At 37.4% G+C, this 22,325-nt stretch overlaps 1 protein-coding gene and 1 pseudogene across 2 annotated transcripts; both read left to right on the top strand.

Annotated features, from left to right (window-relative positions):
• Positions 1–765: 765 nt before the first annotated feature.
• On the top strand, positions 766–2,601 carry LOC147512983 (WD repeat-containing protein 55-like). The gene is made up of 7 exons (XM_086598840.1): positions 766–1,017; positions 1,106–1,206; positions 1,284–1,371; positions 1,440–1,512; positions 1,958–2,064; positions 2,330–2,403; positions 2,504–2,601. Exons 1-7 carry the CDS (start codon positions 923–925, stop codon positions 2,599–2,601), a joined length of 636 nt encoding a protein of 211 aa, XP_086454966.1. The 5' UTR covers positions 766–922.
• On the top strand, positions 2,505–21,792 carry LOC147512982 (WD repeat-containing protein 55-like; annotated as a pseudogene). The gene is made up of 14 exons (XR_015216107.1): positions 2,505–3,279; positions 3,354–3,454; positions 3,532–3,619; positions 3,692–3,765; positions 17,138–17,244; positions 17,372–17,414; positions 17,542–17,598; positions 18,168–18,244; positions 18,370–18,418; positions 18,507–18,553; positions 18,803–18,876; positions 19,325–19,380; positions 20,407–20,525; positions 21,764–21,792. The product of XR_015216107.1 is annotated as a WD repeat-containing protein 55-like (transcript).
• The last annotated feature ends 533 nt before the right edge of the window (positions 21,793–22,325 follow it).

The following is a 22,325-nucleotide window of genomic DNA, read 5'->3' as shown; positions in this document are numbered from 1 at the left end:
ACATGAATGATACCCAGCTTCTAAAACATTCAATACAAAAATAGACTCACGTAATTGCTGCCTTCTCTGCTGGTAATCACAACATCAAAACCCTCTACCACTAATTGATAAACTTTGTGAAGAAGAAAGGAATCAATTCTTTCCCTCAAGTGTTGCTCCTTCGTAACTTAGTGACTGGGAGTCGTAATCGCTGAATTTTGCGGAGTGGACTGGTCAAGACTCTGAAAGCAGTTGCTTCCTTCTTCCTTGTCTAGAGCTTCAATTAGGTTGATAAGTTTGTTGCTCACGAGATGTTTTCGGCCGGGATATTCGATTGACCAGGCCTTACTATAACCAACCTCACAGATCCCACTCAATCTTTTACACCGATGTATCGTACTCCCTCGACCAGGGGATAATAGCATATCAATGAATATTCAACCCTTCATCTTTACTTGAATCGAAAAGGTTCAGTTCAGATTTTATTGTTTGCAGCACCTTGCTTTCAAAGAGGGGGAAGAGAAATTGTTGAGGTTTAATTTACGCCTGTTGGAGAAGAAAGGAAGGGGTTTCTCTAAAGAGAAATTGTTGGGTTTTGCACAGCCGTTAGATTTGTCTAAAGTAGATCTTGACTGTCCTTTGTTTGTAATTTTGTCCTGTAGTGCTAAAAAAAAACTTTAGCTTATTATATAGAAATATCCATTCAAAAAGAATGTAATATGTTACTATTTTAATTTACATGCGTTCATTCATTTAATTTTATCCACCCCAATTTTTTTTCCTAGAACGTACAACGCCGGTACTCATTCAGTAAGTTTTAAAAAAAAACTTGCAAGCCCGATGGTGTGTCTATAAAAGAAGGTCCGTCCATAATAAAACTGTGGGCATTGATCTAAAATAAGTCAAAAGTTAAAACCCTAACACCGAGACCGAGGGGGGTTTAATGGAGATAGATTTGGAAAAGCTACCGTTTGATTTGGACTTCCACCCGTCAAGCCCTCTCGTCACTGTTGGTCTCATCACTGGTGATCTGCACTTGTAAGTTGTTCTTTCACTTTCACTTTCATCATCATCATCATCATCATCATCTTCATCATGTAATTATTCAATTGAATCTTAACTACAGGTATCGGTATGCTGCCATCGGTACTCAACCAGAAAAGGTTTTCGAAATACATGCACATGAAGAATCTTGTAGAGCTGTTCGTTTTATCAATGTCGGTACCGGTATTATTTTATTTTATTTATTTTCTTCCCTAAATTGCATTCTTTACTCTTCTTCTCACTTTGGTTTGTCATTACAGTGATTTTGACTGCTTCTCCTGATTTCTCTATTCTGGCTACGGATGTTCAAACTGGAGCAACAATTGCTCGTTTGGATAATGCCCATGAGTAAGTTTTTCTTTTACTTTATTCTTGTGAGGAATTTTATTTCATTCTTCTGCTTTGTTGTCGTGCAGGGCAGCTGTAAATCGCTTGGTCAACTTGACTGAGACCACTATTGCCTCAGGAGATGATAACGACTGCATCAAGGTGCTGTTATCCACACTTTGTATATATTCATTATTATTGCCATCAAGGGATTTTCCTCGAATTCAGCATATAGTGACCTCCTTTGTGTTTAAACATACTCTGGGCTTATAAATTTATACACTTGTTTTTTTCACCCAAACTGCCGAATATGTATGGCACCTTAGGTTACTATCTGATCCCTCTAAGCTAGATGAATCTATTTGTGATATCACCATGACTCAGTTTCACGTCCTATTACTAGGAGCAATTTAATGGTTTCTCAATACGTGATATGTTAATCCCACGATTCAATTGGTAAGAAGAACCAAAGTGGAGTATCTTATCTTGTTGTTAGACTTCATCATCCAATTTAGTCATTACTAATCTTAAACTCCATTTATATGCCTGTTGATGAAATACCAGTTACTTTTCTTTATCCTAATGCTTTATAAATTTCATTCCATAGGTTTGGGATACAAGGCAACGTACTTGCTGCAATTCTTTTGACGCCCATGAAGAGTACATTTCTGATATGACTTATGCGGCGGATTCATTGAAACTTTTGGGAACGAGGTAGATCTATTTTCTTTCATATTTATGATATTACGTCACAAAGGGGGAGGGGGTACACACTTTGGGTCAGCCAATCATCATTGTCGTATCGCAGAATATATTGGTGGAGAATTGGCCTGATGTGTGCACACTAGTCATTTATGTAGTGTTAAACGGATGGAGATGATGGATAATGTAGATGAAAGATAATGTTTTCCTATTTGTTATCTAGTGGTCCTCATATATTTGCTTTCTATTTGCTAATGATGTCTTTGTTCAAATCCAGCTTGATTGGGATCTTACCCAGTAGAATAATTCAACCAATTGCTGAGCATTCTGAATATCCTGTTGAGCGACTCGGTACGACTGTGTGTGTGTGTGTGTGTGTGTGTGTGTTTAAGGTGCTTTATTTACTGTTGGTATAAGAGTCCCTTATTATTGCATTATACATAATACTCAGGGGAACCAAACCTTGAAACCTGCATTATATCTCTTCTGAACCAAGTCCCAGCTGCAAATCCATCCACCCCCACCCGCCCCCAACAGGAAAAAACTTGAACCTTTTGTGAGAACCTTAAATCTTTTTTGAGAATATTATCTCCAACCATTTGTCAGACTATTGAAATGAAAGTGGAATTTTGTGGAATCACGAGTTTAGCTTGTATTTTGAAGTGAATTCATCACTTCAAAATACAAGCTAAATATCAAAGGAGTTATTTTCGGAATAAAATGGTTAATACTTTTTTCCTTTTTTTCTTGCAAAAACTGGCCTGAAATGGATATAGGACCTATCAAACATCTTAACCTCCATGGTCCAATCCATGGCAGAGCGGTAAAAAGCAAATCGGACAAAGAACACAACTAGCGTATTGAAGTGTTCTTTTCTTATTACATAATATATCCATTCAAAAAAATGTAATATGTTACTATTTTAATTTACATGCGTTCATTCATTTAATTTTCTCCACCCCAATTTTCTTTCCTAGAACGTGCAACGCCGGTACCCATTTAGTAAGTTTTAAAAAAACTTGCGAGCCCGATGGTGTGTCTATAAAAGAAGGTCCGTCCATAATAAAACTGTGGGCATTGATCTAAAATAAGTCAAAAGTCAAAACCCTAACACCGAGACCGAGGGGGTTTAATGGAGATAGATTTGGGAAAGCTACCGTTTGATTTGGACTTCCACCCGTCAAGCCCTCTCGTCACTGCTGGTCTCATCACTGGTGATTTGCACTTGTAAGTTATTCTTTCACTTTTACTTTCATCATCATCTTTCATCATGTAATTATTCAATTGAATCTTAACTACAGGTATCGGTATGCTGCCATCGGTACTCATCCAGAAAAGGTTTTCGAAATACATGCACATGAAGAATCTTGTAGAGTTGTTCGTTTTATCAATGGCGGTACCGGTATTATTTCATTTTATTTATTTTCTTCCCTAAATTGCATTCTTTACTCTTCTTCTCACTTTGGTTTGTCATTACAACAATTTTGACTGCTTCTCCTGATTTCTCTATTTTGGGTACGGATGTTCAGACTGGAGCAACAATTGCTCGTTTGGATAATGCCCATGAGTAAGTTTTTCTTTTACTTTATTCTTGTGAGGAATTTTATTTCATTCTTTCTGCTTTGTTGTTGTCGGGCAGGCAGCCTGTAAATCGCTTGGTCAACTTGATCGAGACCACTATTGCCTCGAGGAGGCGATAACGGGTGCATCAAGGTCTTTATTATCCACACTTTGTATATATTCATTATTATTGCCATCAAGGGATTTTCCTCGAATTCAGCATATAGTGACCTCCTTTGTGTTTAAACATACTCTGGGCTTATAAATTTATACACTTGTTTTTTTCACCCAAACTGCCGAATAGGTATGGCACCTTAGGTTACTATATGATCCCTCTAAGCTAGATGAATCTATTTGTGATATCACCATGACTCAGTTTCACGTCTTATTACTAGGAGCAATTTAATGGTTTCGCAATACGTGATATGTTAATCCCACGATTCAATTGGTAAGAGGAACTAAAGTGGAGTATCTTATCTTGTTGTTAGACTTCATCATCCAATTTAGTCATTACTAATCTTAAACTCCATTTATATGCATGTTGATGAAATACCAGCAGTACTGTTTGTAGAAGTGAACTGCCATTCCCCCAAAATATTCATCAAGATGAATAACATGGTGGTGCCTACGTTTAGGGACAGGCTACCAAGGGCAATGCTATATCGCCCCTGGTCCATTACTCGAAATACCCCTCCCCCATAATACTCATGGAAATATGTATAATCATAAAGGTATGCATTATCGGTCATATATCCCCATGTGTGAACAGGATCGGTATTGGTAATCCCCAAACTAAAGCTAACTACATATTTATTGAATTCTAGTGTCGTGTCATCGACTACGACGGAGAATTATTGTTCTCCATCCTGATTACAATAGAAACTAACGTGGTCGTAGAAATAAGCAGGTGCGCTCGTAAGTGCTGAAGCAGAAGTTTACAAGGAAAAAGAAGGAAAAGCTTGGAGTGAAAGGTGAGAGATGATGGTGGGGTGTAGTGTGGGTTGTGAGTGTAGAATGAAGGAAGTTTAAATAGGTTATGAGCTTCCAAAACGAATCGGCAAGTTGCCAAATTGTTTAAGGCAATTTCCGGAAATAGAAAATTTCCAAACCCGAAAACGGAAACAAACCATATTCTTGATTTTATAACAACCCTGGTATCTTTTATACTGGATTTAGAATAGTAACTTCTAAACTCTCCTAGATTTCATGCTACCACCACACATAATCATAGATATGCCGATATCGCCAAATTCTCAACCTTTACTCCAAGACAACTTTCTGTAAGATGATCATATAACTAATTATGCTCGGTATAAATATTACCACCCCCAAACAATTCGGGAAGGTGGGATTAATGATAAAAACACGCACAATTCGAAAATAACCAATTACATTAAAAAAAATTTAATCCAAACAACATAAAACAAACAAATTAATATTTAAATTTAACTACTGAATTAAAATCCAACTAATAAAACAATAAAAATAATGAAATAACAGCGAACACAAAGTGATGGTGAACACCTAGCCATGTGATGAAGATGGACCCTGAGATGGAGATTGGTCCTGGGATGAAGAATGGATCGTCATTACGTTTTTGGCGACGACTCATGCCTCTCGGACTCATCGAAAGCGTAACCCTCCAAGGGTGGCATGCGTCGTAGCATCTCTATTCGAACAAGCTACTGCGGCTTCCATCTCGATCTTGAGTAATCGCGATAATTGGGCTTGGTGACGCTGGTGGATAGTCTCCATGTTAGACAAGATATCTTCCTGACCCCTTTCGAGCATTTCAACTCTCATCTGAAGGTTCGTTTGTTTATTTCGAACTACAATCTGTCTATCTCGGATATCTTCACAGATACCATAAATGCAACGCAAGCCAGTTTGTAACACTTGCATGCGTTCTAAATTAGAACTACAACTATCTAATGTATCTTCATCCAGACATGTCATATCTTCCATTTCATCCTCCAACTCGACTACATTTCCTTCGGACAACGGCCAAGTCTCTTGGATGCAATCCTGTATAAATACTTGCATTAGAATGCAATTTGATCTTAATAGGAGCAGATTTTGCGACAGCTCTAAAAGACAGCATGATCTTAGTGATCAATACTGGAAGGGGCGCAGTGCTTTGTCCCACTCCTCTAATCACATTTAAAATTAACTCGAGGATGCAGAAATTATACTTATTCGTTTGCAAAATCTAGAGAATGTGCAGACATTGCAGACCGATGTCGCTGACTTTTTCTTTCTCGAGGACGTTCCTACCAATCCACTGAGCTACAGTCAGTTGGTTGGTTCTCAGACTTGACTGGCGGACGCAATGAGAACTCGAATTGTATTCACCTTCCACGCAGTATCTTTCATCAAAGTAGGAACTCCAGTATACTGGGATTCTTGAATGGTAGTTTCTAGGTTGCTTTCAGGCGTAACGCCTAAAAGCTCAGCCAACAACTGTCTCGTTACTTCCCTCCTTCTCCCCTTGAACCTTAACAAAATTGATCCCCCTCCACCTCTTTCTTCATATAGAATTGTTCTACCAAATTATAGTGGTAAAATCCTCTGTTGAGTACCACGGTTTATTCCAATTTCTTCTAATCATCTCCGGCGTTGTAAAATGGCGAAGCGGTCGGCGACAAAACGCGTGCTCGGCAAAATTCTTTCGTCAAGCGCCATTGAAGTTTTTGAAACAAACAATGGTTTTGTAGGCGGAGGAGGCGGAGTTTGATGAAAAACAACTAAAAACAATGGTGGTGGTGATGGTGGTGGGTACGGTGGGGGTTGGAAGCTTGAATTGGCGGCTATTTTTCGGTGGTTTTGGAAATTTGTTTGAGAGAACTTCGGGCTGGGTGGTTAACAATGGGCGTGGTGTAAATAGGGTGTTTGTTTTTTTTTTCTTTTTTTAATTTTATTTTTAATTTTTTATTTTTGGTTGTTAGGTTTTCCTTTAAACCTTGTTAACTGGCGGGATGGAAAAGGAAACCCATTTTTGCGTTTTTTGGGAAGGAAGGAGACGACGATGTGCCCGACGCAAGCGGGCGGTTTGGGCCCAAGCCCAATTCGAATTCCGAACTTTTTCGATATTTCACGCAATTTCAAATTCAATTTGCCGCTTCGTTACTAGTCCGATTTTGGCGAATGAGTTATGGAAATGATCAGTAGAGAATTTCCAATCCAATGATCCATAAAACACTTAATTCCAACCATGTATAATGTATAAGAAGGTGGAAAAACGCCTCGAAGTGTGTGTGTGACGTAAGTTATGCGAACGAAGGAAATCTAAGTTATAGATAACGTCAACCCGAATGAACTACGACTAATGGGCCTAAGCAACACAAATGGAAAGTTCGAGCAATCCGGATGGAAAGACCGACTGCCCACCCCCAAACAAATTTTTAAACACAAAATTTGTTTTAAACATGGGTCGTTTAAAGTCAGATTCACAAGACTTGTTGGATTGCTATTTCTATGATTTTAGAATTTTTATTTATTTTTATTTTTTATTTTTATTTTTTATTAGTTTATTATAAGAAAAATGAAAAACAATAAATACATAATTCACCCCATAGATGAACATGACTCAAAAATCGAGAAAACATGCAAAAGTGGAAAACGTGAATTATGTGAAACGTGGACTTAGGATCCGGTACTTACAACCACACACTCCATAGGGAGGGCCTGATTACCTTAATGGTGCACTTACCACTATATAGAAGTGAAAGGAAGTACACCAAATGACAAACGTCAGTCCTCATAGACAGGGTCCTGTAAAAGGACTTCCTCTACATCAGGGGACAGAAGTTCATGAAAATGTTTTAACCGTTGGCTATTAACTTGAAAGGTACTGTTGTCCTTGGGATTTACCAAGGTGATTGCCCCGTAAGGGGTGACTTCAGTAACTAGAAAAGGACCAAACCAACGGGTTTTTAGTTTCCTTGGGAAAATATGTAGACGGGAGTTGTAAAGCAAGACCTTTTGACCGACCACAAACTATTTGTGCAAGATTTGCTTATCATGAACACGTTTCATGTTAGCTTTATAATCCTTCGTGAGATCGTAAGAATCGCTATGGATTTCCTCAAGCTCATTCAATTGCAACTTGCGTTTGACACCCGCTTCATCAATATTGAAGTTAAGGCTTTTATAGCCCACGAGCCGCGGTGCTCTAATTCAAAGAGGCAAATGACAAGGTTTCCCAAATACAAGTCTAAAGGGGAGACATACCTATAGGAGTTTTGAAAGCCGTCCCTATCCCCATAAGGCATCCGATAGACGACCCGGTCTTTCCTATCGGGATTTCTGATTGTTTTCTAAAATATTTTTGATTTCCCTATTAGAAACTTCTACTTGTCCGCTAGTTTGTGGATGATAAGGAGTTGCTACCTTGTGTGTAACTCCATACTTTTTCACTAGAGATGCAACAACTCTGTTGCAAAAATGTGTTCCACCATCACTAATGATGACTTTAGGAATGCCAAAACAACAGAAAATATACTCCTTAATAAAAAATACCACTGTCTTATGGTCATTGCTACGGCAAGCCATGGCTTCTATCCATTTAGACACGTAGTCCAGGGCAACTAGAATATAAATGAAACCGTGGGAAACAGGGAAGGGATCGGACCCATGAAATCAATACCCCAAACGTCAAAAATTTCTACTATCATGATTGGGTTTAATGGCATCATATTACGCTTCGTGATTCGCCCAAGTTGTTGGCAACGAATACACGTCTTGCAATGCACTTGGGCTTCCTTAAAAAGGGTAGGCCAATAAAATCCACATTGAAGAACTTTAGCGGCTGTTTTCATTCCACTAAAATGGCCACCACACTCTTTGTCATGGCAGAATGATAGAACTTCATTATATTCCCACGGGGAATATAACGACGAATAATCGATCCGACAATACTTAAAAAGGTAGGGCTCATCCAGTAGTATAACTTAACTCTGGCCAATAACTTCTTACGTTCATTTCTTGACCAATTATAAGGAATAACATCAGCCGCTAAATAATTTACAATGTCAGTATACCAAGGTGCTGAAAAAATAGCATATAGATGCTCATCAGGAAAAGAGTCCGGTATGGACTCAGAATCACTATCATCGTCGTTTGTAAGTCTAGATAAGTGGTCGGCAACTATGTTTTCGACCCCTCTTTTGTCCTTTATTTCTAATGTGAACTCTTTGCGGAGAAGAATCCATCGGATTAATCTGCGCTTAGCATCCTTCTTTGCAAGAAGGTACCTATGGTCTGCATGGTCCGTGTAAACTAAAGTTTTAGAACCAACCAAATAAGGCCTAAACTTATCTATAGCATAAATGACAGCTAAGAATTCTTTTTCAGTAGTTGTATAATTCCGTTGAGCATCGTTTAAGATTTTACTAGCATAATAAATAACAGTGGACTTATTATCTAGTTTATGTCCCAAGACAGCACCAACTGCATAATCACTAGCATCACACATGAGTTTGAAAGGTTTAGACAAATCGGGAGGCTGTATAATTGGTGCAGAGATTAGGGCGGCTTTTAAAGTTTCAAAAGCCTGCTTACAGTTAAAATTAAAATCAAAGATGGTATCCTTTAAAAGCAGATTAGTTAAAGGCCTAACTATTTTCGAGAAATCTTTAATAAAGCGCCTATAAAAACCTGCATGGCCTAGAAAGGCTCTAATATCACGGACAATCCGTGGTATAGGTAGATTCGCTATCTTATCTAGTTTGGCCTTATCTACTTCGATTCCATCACTAGATACAATGTGACCTAGTACTATGCCTTTTTTCACCATGAAATGACACTTTTCCCAATTTAAAACGAGGCTCTTTTCTTCACACCGTGTCAAAACCTTAGACAGGTTAGACAAGCAATCTGTGAAGGAGTCTCCATATATAGAAAAATCATCCATAAAAACTTCCATAAAGCGCTCTACCATGTCACTAAATATATGAAGCATACAATTTGGAAGGTACGGGAGCATTACAAAGGCCAAAAGGCAATCGTTTATAGGCATACGTTCCAAAGGGACACGTGAAGGTAGTCTTTTCTTGGTCATCAATATCAATAATAATATGAAAATAGCCTGAGTAGCCATCCAGAAAACAATAAAAAGCATGACCGCCTAGGCGTTCGAGCATCGATCTATAAAAGATAAGGGAAAGTGATCCTTTTCGTGTCATAGCATTTAAACGCGTCAGAATCAATCTGATTCTAAATTTCATAGGACCTTGTGTGAAAACATAGTCACCCTTAGCGTTACGTACCATGGTAACCCCCGATTTCTTAGGAACTACATGAATGGGACTTACCCATTCGCTATCGGAGATTGGGTATATGATACCCGCATCGAGTAATCGTAAGACTTCTTCCCTAACCACCTCTTTCATGGTAGGGTTCAAGCGACGCAGAGGTTCGCGAGAAGTCTTCGCGTTATCCTCCAAATGGATACGATGAGTGCAAACATTAGGGTCAATTCCCTTAATGTCGGCTAGGGACCAACCAATCGCAGAACGATGTTCCCTAATCACCCTGATTAAACGTGTCTCTTCATCCTTAGATAATAGAAAAGATATAATTACCGGATGACTACCATCCGGATCAAGTTGAATATATTTTAACTCTGGGGGAAGAGGTTTAAGCACCGGGGTGGAAGGAAAGTCAATAGATGTTTCGTCAGGGTCCTCATTTTGCATAATGAATACTTGCTTAGGTAGCAAGTCTTCATACTCAGTATAAGGAGAAACCGAAGGGTCTACAATCGGTGTGGACTTAAGGATGGTGTTGACTTCCTCTAAGTAGGAGTAATTTACAAAATCTGAAGTTCCAAAAGAAAGGAATTTATACATATGGTTTTCGGGAAACGTGTTGTTAAAATAATCTTGAGCTAAGTTTTCAATCATGCTAACCTCCCTATCTATAGACGATTTTGGTAACTGTTTCATCATTTTAAAAACATTTACCTCAACAGAAAGATGGCCAAAAGACAAGGACATCTTACCATCGCGACAATTTATAAGCGTTGGCAGCCAAGCGAAAGGGCTTCTAAGATGATCGGTACAGAGTCGTTAGTGACTTCGTATCGAGGATAACAAAATCTGCGAGGATAGTAGAAATCTGAACCTTAACAAGCACGCGTTTTCCACTACACCCTTAGGATACTTTATAGACTGTCCGCTAACCGCAACGTCATTTTGTAGGTTGCATTTCTTGTAGACCTATTTGTTTATACAAATAAAACGGGAGTAAGTTAACACTCGCCCCCAGGTCTAATAAAGCGGTCCTCGTGTGGGATTCTCCTAAGGTGCATTTTACAGTAGGATGATCAGGGTCCTTGTACTTAACAATTCCATTATTTTTTGATAAAGTTGGGAACTGTTCAGTTAGAAAGGCGTCTTAAGGTATGTTGGTCTTACGCCTAGTAGTGCACAACTCCTTAAGAAACTTAACGTGGTTAGGTAGTTTTTTAATAGCTTCGAGAAAAGGAAGGTTTATCATTAGATTTTTGAAAACGTTCCTAATCTCCTCAAAGTTTGTATCCCTGGTTAGCATGGCTAATTTCTGGAGAAATGGTGGTTTCTCTCTATATTTAGCGTATGGCTCATTGGATGTCTAACCTTGGGTATCTGTTTCTTAGGGTTGTGGTTTAACGGGTACCTCTAAAGTGGTAGGCTCTTGATTTCTATTTCGTATCTAGTTCGATATCCGGTGTAGGGACTATGGTGGGGTAACTATAGGCATAGTTACTTTGTTATCAACCACTTTACTATAAGCGAGTGGTGGTGATGGCATTTAGCTCACCTACGGTTGTAGTTTCCGTACTAGTATTACCGTTTTTATCTCAAAGGCCGCGGCTTTTCGTTTTAGGGTTTGATATCGCTTGGCCTGGAAACACGCCTTTTGGTTGGGCTTTCTCTTGGGCTAACTGTTGTATGCCATGATTTATGGATTGTAAGAGCTGTTGGTTCAATTGAGTCATTGATTGGAAAAGTTGTTGGGTAACCTGTATAAAGGCGTCGATACAATCCGATTGTGTAGGTGTAGTAGTCACAGGTGGTGCGACTGGAACTATCTCACGTTGATTATTTATGGGCGGGTTGTGATAGTTATTATTGTTAACCGGAACGATACCTCTATTGGTATAATAACTATTATAATTACCCTGACCTTGTGCTTGACCTTGTCGTGGTTGTGCTTGGTTGTTATAATTATTATAATTCCCCTGACTTTGTCATTGTCCTTGCCTAGGTGGAGCTTGGTTATAATTGTTTACTTGCCTAACATTTTGGTTATTAAACCCTGGAGGTGTAACTTGTTGATTGTTTCGCCATTTGAAGTTGGGATTTTGTCTCCATGGGGATTAGGAATAGGATAGCTATTAATGGAGCAAACATTATCTTGCTCTAATTGTTGTTGTTCATAAAGAGAGGACAATAGAGTCGGGGTGCTCGGGACTCAAACAGAAATTACATGGGTTGGAGTTGACATTCATGACGGGGATATGCTTTTGTTGAACAGAAATAGCCTCTACCCTTTTAGTTAGAGATTCGATTAAATTTTTAAGTTCTGGATCGGGTTTCATCTCAAACATACCGGCGGCCTTAACTGTTGAATCCACCTTAACTCGACTTAATCCTACTAACAAAGACTCGTCGTGATCCAAATTGAATGCTTCGCATATCAAAATAGTAATTCTAGTCCCTAATTATATATGTCATTTCTACCAATTCATAACTAGCATGTGAGCGATTAAACCCATTCTCATGGTGAATTAATCGTTTCTAGAGTGGAATAACTATCACGACGATTTCTAAGTTTAACAAAGATCAAGCTTCATCAAGGCTTCTTCAACCCCTCTAATGGAGGTTTAGCCTTGATTCATACAACTATCATTTTCCATTGAATTAAAACTAGACATCATATAAAAATTCTATCTTTATGCAATTTGTCTAAACAATAATTGAAATCTTAGGTAATAACTGGGAAATGAATAACAAGTAATAAAGGAATTTAGATCTAAACAATTGTAAATGACAAAATCGAAATGAACAAGAATCTACTATTTTATTTATCTAATCGATGAAGAACAATGATTTAAGAGTTTAATCTAAAACAAGAATTGAATTGAAACTAAACTTAATTAAAAATAATTAAAACTAGATCTAGAATTATCTATAGTTTTAGGTCTAATTAGCTACCATTAACAAAGAGCTAAGCTTTTGTTTTTATATGCTCCAGATCCAAAAATCGTGCATGGGGTTGGAGCCATGTTTTGGGCCGGAAAATTGGGCCTAAAACCCAATTCTTTTAGTCCGAAAAGGGCTCTTCAGCTAGATTTGGCTTCAACAAACTTTTCATCCACTTCTGCTCCTCTGATTAGGTCAAGACTTGGACCATTAGAAACCTCTTCCCGAGCCGGTCGTTTTGACATAAGGTAGACCCAATTCCGAGGTCTGAGTCCAAAGATACGGCCTTCGGAAGTTCTGCTAACTTTGTGTTATGTTTCTCCCCGCGTTGACTTTGACTTCTTAGCTTTTACCGGGCTTTAAAAAGGCTTTGTCTCCTTGAATCTTGGCCTTTATCATAGAACTTCTTAGCAACCAATCCTTGCTCCTTTATCTCACGAAAGTAGAACATTTCTGCACATAATTGACTTTAGTTTGCACGAAATACATAAAAACACGTGTCGGTGTTAACTCTTATTTATTACTCACATAATTGGTCTAAAAGTATGATTATTAAGGGGTTAAAACTACAGTTTTGGGCTCTTATCAGGGTACACACTTTGGGTCAGCCAATCATCATTGTCGTATCGCAGAATATATTGGTGGAGAATTGGCCTGATGTGTGCACACTGGTCATTTATGTAGTGTTGAACGGATGGAGATGATGGATAATGTAGATGAAAGATAATGTTTTCCTATTTGTTATCTAGTGGTCCTCATATATTTGCTTTCTATTTGCTAACGCCGTCTTTGTTCAAATCCAGCTTGATTGGGATCTTACCCAATAGAATAATTCTACCAATTGCTGAGCATTCTGAATATCTTGTTGAGCGACTCGGTACGACTCTGTGTGTGTGTGTGTGTTTAAGGTTCTTTATTTACTGTTGGTATAAGAGTCCCTTTTACTGCATTATACCATTATACTCAGGGGAACCAAACCTTGAAACCTGCATTATATCTCTTCTGAACCAAGTCCCAGCTGCAAATCCATCCACCCCCACCCGCCCCCAACATGAAAAAACTTGAACCTTTTGTGAGAACCTTAAATCTTTTTTGAGAATATTATCTCCAACCATTTGTCTGACTATTGAAATGAAAGTGGAATTTTGCGTAATCACGAGTTTAGCTTGTATTTTGAAGTGATTACTTCAAAATACAAGCTAAATATCAAAGGAGTTATTTTCGGAATAAAATGGTTAATACTTTTTTCCTTTTTTTCTTGCAAAAATTGGCCTGAAATGGATATAGGACCTATAAAACATCTTAACCTCCATGGTCCAATCCATGGCAGAGCGGTGATAAGTGCTCAAAAGTAATGATTTATAACCCTAATTATGTGTATGTTAGTCTCCATTTTATATTTAAATATTCTAATATAATGCAATTTGAGTTTTTGTGGGTCAAAGAACCTAAATATGAAATATGGAGGGAAAAGAAGTCAAACAAGTCAAAAAGGAGTCACTGGGAATTACAGCTAAAGGCCTAGGGCAAAAATGTCCTATTTGTCTCCATAAGTGCCAAGCCTAATGGGACTCTAAAAGAGGATAATAATTGAGTTAGAAGAGTCTTCAATCTAATCTCAAAGCCTTAATTTCAACTTCATAGGAAGATGAGATCAACATGGAAAAGAAGTTAGAGTTTCAAGAAGAAAAAGGAAAGTCACCATTAAAGCGGCGGCTTGGGAAGTAACTGCGAGGGGCAAAGTGGGCTACGTCCAACTTTGGTCCAACCAAATTTAACTTTTCCAGGATTGCTTCTAGAAAGATTACATAGAGTTTGACACCAAATAAACATAGGATTCGGATCTCTATCCGCAACGAGCATGTAAGCCAATATATAAGGCACAAAACCTCGGTTTACATTATCTAGGAAATTTAGTGTTTGCATCTTAGATCTAGAATTAAGAGAGAAGAAAGTTAGGACCTTTTCACCATTAATAGCTATAAAGATTATTCCTTTTCATATTGTTCATAGCATAGTATGAGGGCTAATCTCCCTTCTCTTGGGAGGGAGATGAAGCCTTTTCAGTTATGTTTTAGTTTAGTTCTTCTTCTATCATGTTTTAGTTTAAATCCTCATTGAGTTTCTTCTTATTCATCCACCGATCTAACGCTCTGTGGAGGTTAGGAGGTCTTAGGGTAATTCAAGATTGTGTAGAGCCAAATACCCAAAAACCCTAGATTCTTTTCTTCTAGTTTTAGTGTTCTAGTGTGATGATTGAATTCTTTATGGAACCTCAATTAGTTGTATGGTTAATGCCACATATGGATTTTCCATGACACTTAGAGTTGTATATTGAATGCTGGAGCAACAATTTCGTTTGGATTTAAAGCACAATTTGGTTAGATAGATGATATCATTGGAGATTGAAGAAGTATTTGATGGAAAGATAGAAAGCACGTTATAAGCCACATAATATCATCATGGTTATGAGCATAAGGTTTGTAGGTATGGTGAGTTTCTATTAGTGATTTATATTAAGCATGATAGGTAGATCTATTAGACTAATTCTATGATTTTGGTGGATTCATCTCTCCCAAGATATTCTCTCTCTTGATTCATATTCATAAATTTAATTTAGTTTAGTTTATGCATAGTTTAAATCTCAAATCAAATCAACCATATATTCTGCATTACTTAGCCACATCTTTTACTTGCATCCATTAGAGTAACTTAGATTAGGAATTTCTATTATCATCACTTAGTTATTTAGAGTAGGATTGATACCTTACTAGCCACTATACTAATCAATATTTAATAGGCTAAGTAAGATTTGCAAAAAAATCATTAACACAAACAACATCCGACACAAATAATTACGTGTTCGTTTTTTCAATGCAAGCGGAAAGAAAAAAACAAATCGGACAAAGAACACAACTAGCGTATTGAAGTGTTATTTTCTTATTACATAATATATCCATTCAAAAAAATGTAATATGTTACTATTTTAATTTACATGCGTTCATTCATTTAATTTTCTCCACCCCAATTTTCTTTCCTAGAGCGCACGGGCCACGCGCGCCGGTACCCATTTAGTAAGTTAAAAAAAAAAATTTTTTGCAAGCCCGGTCGATGGTGTGTCTATAAAAGAAGGTCCGTCCATAATAAAACTGTGGGCATTGATCTAAAATAAGTCAAAAGTCAAAAAACCCTAACACGAGACCGAGGGGGTTTAATGGAGATAGATTTGGGAAAGCTACCGTTTGATTTGGACTTCCACCAAAAAATCAAAGCCCTCAAAAATTAAAACGTCGCTTCTTTGGTCTCATGAACTCAATCGGTGATCTGCAAAATTAAAACTTGTAAGTTGTTCTTTCACTTTCACTTTTCATCATCATCATCATCATCATCATCTTCATCATGTAATTATTCAATTGAATCTTAACTTCACATATCGTATCGGTATGTTGCCATCGGTACTCAACCGAAAAAGGTTTTGAAATACATGCACATGAAGAATCTTGTAGCCAAAAGCCGCCATTCGTTTTATCAATGTCGGTACCGGTATTATTTTATTTTATTTATTTTCTTCCCTAAATTGCATTCTTTACTCTTCTTCTCACTTTGGTTTGTCATTCTGTTGATTGAACAACAGCAGTTTTGATTTCTCTATTAAAGGCAACAGAGCTCTACGGATGTTCAAAACAGTTGGACAAATGCCTCGTTTGGATAATGCCCATGAGTAAAAGTTTTCTTTTACTTTATTCTTGTGAGGAATTTTATTTCATTCTTCTGCAAATTTTCTGTTCCATTTTAATATTTTTATTATTTTATGTAGAATCGCTTGGTCAACTTGGTGAGACCACTATTGCCTTAGGAGGCGATAATTAATTAAATTAATTCATAAAAATTAAATATGTCTTTATCCACACTTTGTATATATTCATTATTATTGCCATCAAGGGATTTTCCTCGAATTCAGCATATAGTGACCTCCTTTGTGTTTAAACATACTCTGGGCTTATAAATTTATACACTTGTTTTTTTCACCCAAACTGCCGAATAGGTATGACACCTTAGGTTACTATCTGATCCCTCTAAGCTAGATGAATCTATTTGTGATATCACCATGACTCAGTTTCACGTCCTATTACTAGGAGCAATTTAATGGTTTCACAATACGTGATATGTTAATCCCACGATTCAATTGGTAAGAAGAACCAAAGTGGAGTTTCTTATCTTGTTGTTAGACTTCATCATCCAATTTAGTCATTACTAATTTTAAACTCCATTTATATGCCTTTTGATGAAATACCAGTTACTTTTCTTTATCCCGATGCTTTATAAATTTCATTCCATAGGTTTGGGATACAAGGCAACGTACTTGCTGCAATTCTTTTGACCCCCATGAAGAGTACATTTATGATATGACTTATGGGGCGGATTCATTGAAACTTTTGGGAACGAGGTAGATCTATTTTGTTTCATATTTATGATATTACGTCGTTCTTTTATGCAACTCTGGCTTGCGTATATGTTTCTTATTGAGGTTTGATGACACGTCTAAGCTTCACACTTTATTTTTTGTTGAGCAGTGGGGACGGCACTCTATCTGTCTGCGGTCTTAGAAAAAATAAAGTAAGTTGTTTGTTTCTTTTAACTCTAGAAAATTTTCTTGCAGACAGTTGGTATTATTACGCTTATTGTACTTCTCACTTCAATTTTGAATAAATAATTTTATTTGGTTGTTGTATGACGTTGTTAGGTCCTAACGTCCCCTGAATTTTTCGAGGATGAGCCCCTTTCAATAGTTCCGATGAAGGTAAAGTTACATTTTGTCCTTCAACTTTGGGTTATGTGATAGATGCATGGTCATATACTGCTCAGAAACAAGCATCTAGACTTAGTATGTCGTACAGTCAGTGTAGTTGTGTTGGATTCCGCAAGTTGATAGCATGAGTATATGAGAAACATTAAACATAGATACATCGTTGCAACAATGGACCATATATTGTTGCATTTATGTATCCATTGAAATTTTGGATATGAGAAACCTCTTTATTGGGTCAGTGAGAGGATTATGGTTGGTATCATTAAGGTTTCAAGCTCTTATCTTGTTAGAAAGGTGAATTGGGCAAACATTGAGTCTTGGAATATGGTTTTTTGAAATATGATGTTTTCCATTATTCTAGGTATTAAAAATAGTGTCGTTTCTGTCAACTCTTTTTTCATGGGTTAGGAGACGATTGGTCATGTATTTTGAGGAGCGTAGCTGTGTAGGTGTTCTTCATGGGAGTTAGCTTGTGATGCTAAATATCAAAGGAGTTATTTTTTTACTTAAGTGTGTTAATTATTACTTGATCTTCCTTGATAAGTATATATTCTTATCAGAATGGCCGAAAAGTGATATGTGGAACTCAGAATGGGGTTTTGTTACTGTATTCTTGGGGATATTTCAAGGATTGCAGGTATGTTGCTAAAAAATGTTGGAACAAATTTGAGAATCAACAGTTCATTTTCTCTTTTCACTTATAATTATATTTATTAAAATTAGAGACATCTTAACTTGAAATTTATATATATCGGATTTCAGTGACCGTTTTACTGGATTTCAGTCTAACTCCATCGATGTATTACTTAAGGTGAGTGCATTTTGCTGTAATATTTTTCATTGGATTACAAAATACGAGTTACATTATTCTAAACTATTTTTGCTTATTTTGGTTTCAGCTTGATGAAGATAGAGTTATCACTGGAACAGAAAATGGACTCATTAGGTAACTGGACTTGTTCTTTAGCGCAAAGGGGAGGGGGTACACACTTTGGGTCAGCCAATCATCATTGTCGTATCGCAGAATATATTGGTGGAGAATTGGGCTGATGTGTGCACACTGGTCATTTATGTAGTGTTGAACGGATGGAGATGATGAATAATGTAGATGAAAGATAATGTTTTCCTATTTGTTATCTAGTGGTCCTCATATATTTGCTTTCTATTTGCTAACGCCGTCTTTGTTCAAATCCAGCTTGATTGGGATCTTACCCAATAGAATAATTCAACCAATTGCTGAGCATTCTGGATATCTTGTTGAGCGACTCGGTACGACTCTATGTGTGTGTGTGTGTATTTAAGGTGCTTTATTTACTGTTGGTATAAGAGTCCCTTATTACTGCATTATACCATTATACTCAGGGGAACCAAACCTTGAAACCTGCATTATATCTCTTCTGAACCAAGTCCCAGCTGCAAATCCATCCACCCCCACCCGCCCCCAACAGGAAATAAAAACTTGAACCTTTTGTGAGAACCTTAAATCTTTTTTGAGAATATTATCTCCAACCATTTGTTTGACTATTGAAATGAAAGTGGAATTTTGTGTAATCACGAGTTTAGCTTGTATTTTGAAGTGAATTCTTCCACTGCGGGCCTTCAGATGGTCAATGCCTCCCTTTGTGTGTGTTTTTTTTCTCCATTTGTGCCTTCCCCTTTACTGCCAGTTTGTGCGTTTTAAATTCAAGCTAGCTTAGTCTTGTGTTATATCTTGCAGCTTATTCTCATGATAGGAAGTTCTTGGGCAGTATTTCACATGATCAAATGTTGAAGGTATATGATGCTCTCTCTCTCTCTCTCGATAGTATGATACATATATTTATAAGTAACGTTATATCGAAATTCAGTTTTGCACTCAATTGATGTAGTTGTTTAGTACAAATTTATGTATCTGTGTAGAGAGATGACGTACTTGCGGTTACTACTAGAATTTTTTTTTTTTACTTTCTATTATAAATATTAATTGCTATAGCTTTTGATCCACTACTCGTTGGATATACTTATTTCTGGAAGAGAAATGGAAAATCAATCAGTTCAAAGAACAAAACCTATTTGAATAGTTTAATCCTATGTTACATGGACAGGCCATATTTCAAAAATAATCTATGTTGGATACGTATCCACGTGTCCAAATTTTATTAGAATGGACTTTGCACTGTTACAGATAGTGAGTGAGAACACTACAATGCAAGTTCTGCAACTGAAAGGAAAACATACAGGGAACTGAGGGAAGTAAACGAAAATAGCATCCCTAGAATATTAACATCCTTGGAGTCGGCCATTATCACACGAGGCCAGTCCAGTACCAAGTTCCTGAATTGGTATTGTTGCCTTTCCTCATAATTAGACATCCAATACCACAACACACCTTTGATCTCCCTGACTATTTGTGAGACCGAACATTCTTTGTTCCTGAAAATATGATGATTTATGTTCTTCCATATTACCCAAATAACAACATATGACAATAGACTCCACGTGTCCGTATCGGACACTTATTGTATGTACTATACCTCAGTTTTTGATATTTTGCCGTGTAAGACACTTCGTATCCGTGTCAGATATGGATAGTTGAACACACGTATCCGTGTTAGTGTAACTTAGGTTTAATCTCTTGAGCGTTTTCCTATCCCCTTTGAGGAATCTGTGGGACTGATGAGATATATACCTATTGTTTGCAAACAGAATCCATATCCTTCATTTCCATTTCATATCCTCCGCTCCATATATTAAATTTTCTTGAGATAGAATCTAAGACATTGCTTAAAGTATTTGACATGTTGTAATTTGTCCATGTAGCTCTGGGATTTGGATGATCTGTTGCAAGGTTCTGGTGATGTTCAAGGAGCCGGTCGAAGATGGTGATAGTGACAATGATGAGATGGATATGGACACTAATCCTTCAACCTCTTTTAAAGGTATGTTGGTGTTTTTATAGAGGTAGTAACATAAGTTATTACATCTAGGGGTGACTTCGGATCGGATCGGATTGACCTCTTTCGGAAATTTTTCCAAATATTTTCGGAACTCAATATGTTATCCAATCCGATCCAATTTTTTTTTGGAATCAAAATATTTATCCAAATTAGGGATAAAAAATCGAGACTAACTATTTTAATATTGGAGATATGATTCGCTCAAAAGGATTTTCTATCTTCGAAATCAAAGTCTATTTTCTTTTATTTTCATCATTTTGCTCACCTAAATCAATTTTCACAAACATCACGTGATTGAATTAGTTTTTGTTTATACATAAACTTTTGCAATTTTATTGAAATGTGAACGAAATGACAAACCCGACCGCTGTTTTACAGACAGATCATGGAGAACTTAGTAGATCCGAATTGTAGGGAACTACTTCAGTTTCGATAAGGATTGGATTATACAAGTCCATCACGTTTCTGTAACGTTTCTATTTCCTAATCCATATCCAATTCTGTTTCCAAACTTATCCGGAAATAGTTTACCAAAAAGAGAAGATAAGGGATCAAAGAGAGCCCAAGCCCAAGCCTCCAGCCCGGCCCGGTTTGGCGCACGCGTGTATGGCTTTGTGTGAGTCCTCTCTCCTAACCCAAAAGTCTTTGTACCCTAAGGGCACGCCCTAAGTATGGGACTTTCACATCATGTTTCTGTAACATTTCTATTTCCTAATCCATATCCAATTCTGTTTCCAAACTTATCTGGAAACAGTTTACCAAAAAGAGAAGATAAGGGATCAAAGAGAGCCCAAGCCCAAGCCTCAAGCCCAGCCGGTATGGCGCACGCGTGTATGGCTTTGTGTGAGTCCTCTCTCCTCTCTCCTAACCCAAAAGTCTTTGTACCCTAAGGGAACGCCCTAAGTACGGGACTTTCACTTATAAACACTATTCACTAGTGTTTCCTCTCCAATGTGGGACTAAATAAAGTCACTCCAAACATAACCACTTGTTTTATTGAAAATAACTCAATATGTTATGATTGAGTTCGAATGATCAAATTGCCTACGTATCTAGTTCTCTGGTGAACTGAAATCAAGGCAGACATAATTCATATTGGAATTGAGTGATTGAATTAGAGATGGAGAGAATGTGAGCATGGAGCTCTCCTCCTTTGCCTAGCCTTCGATCCTCTTGCTTTTGTAGTAATATTTGAGACTCTTCCTTTTACTCTGGGTCAGGTCAAGTCCTCTTAATTGTTAGACTTTAATGAGCTTAAAAGAGTGCATGGCTGCTATTACAGAATTGCTGCTTTTCCATCTTTGAGCGTTCCAAGACCTGGCTGAGGTCTTGGTATAATCGACCTGGTTGAGGTCTTGATATAAGCGACCTGGATGAGGTCTTGGTATAATCGACTTGGTTGGGGTCTTGGTATAATTTTGTGATAAGTTGTGTTGGACACGTGTATAATATACATTGGTTGTGTATATTAGTCCCTCACACACATACTTCAATATATTTCATGTTCTATTACAATGCTTCAAGCGTTTAGGAATTCCCTTGATTTTAGTTAAATCTCTAGGGCAAGGTCTATTTTCGATCTTGATGTATCTGAACTTTGTAACCGCAATTACTTTATTTTCTTCTTTCTAAAAAAATTGTGGAACAACGGTGGTGATGCTACCGCTCTCTTCTATACTCTGCAGGTTGCCCACATTCCAGGCGTACTTTTCTTCGATGTAGATGGAATTTCAGATCGAGCTTCAAATGTATGATTTCTGTTGTTTTTTTGGTTTAACTAAT

The sequence above is a fragment of the Coptis chinensis genome, chromosome 3, assembly GCF_015680905.1.
Source record: "Coptis chinensis isolate HL-2020 chromosome 3, ASM1568090v1, whole genome shotgun sequence".
Taxonomy (NCBI): domain Eukaryota; kingdom Viridiplantae; phylum Streptophyta; class Magnoliopsida; order Ranunculales; family Ranunculaceae; genus Coptis; species Coptis chinensis.
Note: the sequence above shows the minus strand (reverse complement) of the source record. Positions and strands in the feature narration are given on the sequence as shown.

Bases quoted from the DNA above. Each gene is read 5' to 3' on its own strand.
- LOC147512983 (XM_086598840.1), top strand. From the start codon at position 923: ATGGAGATAGATTTGGAAAAGCTACCGTTTGATTTGGACTTCCACCCG. The intron at 1,372-1,439 runs GTAAGTTTTTCT...GTTGTCGTGCAG, and splicing joins CGTTTGGATAATGCCCATGA to GGCAGCTGTAAATCGCTTGG. The intron at 2,404-2,503 runs GTACGACTGTGT...CATAATACTCAG, and splicing joins ATATCCTGTTGAGCGACTCG to GGGAACCAAACCTTGAAACC.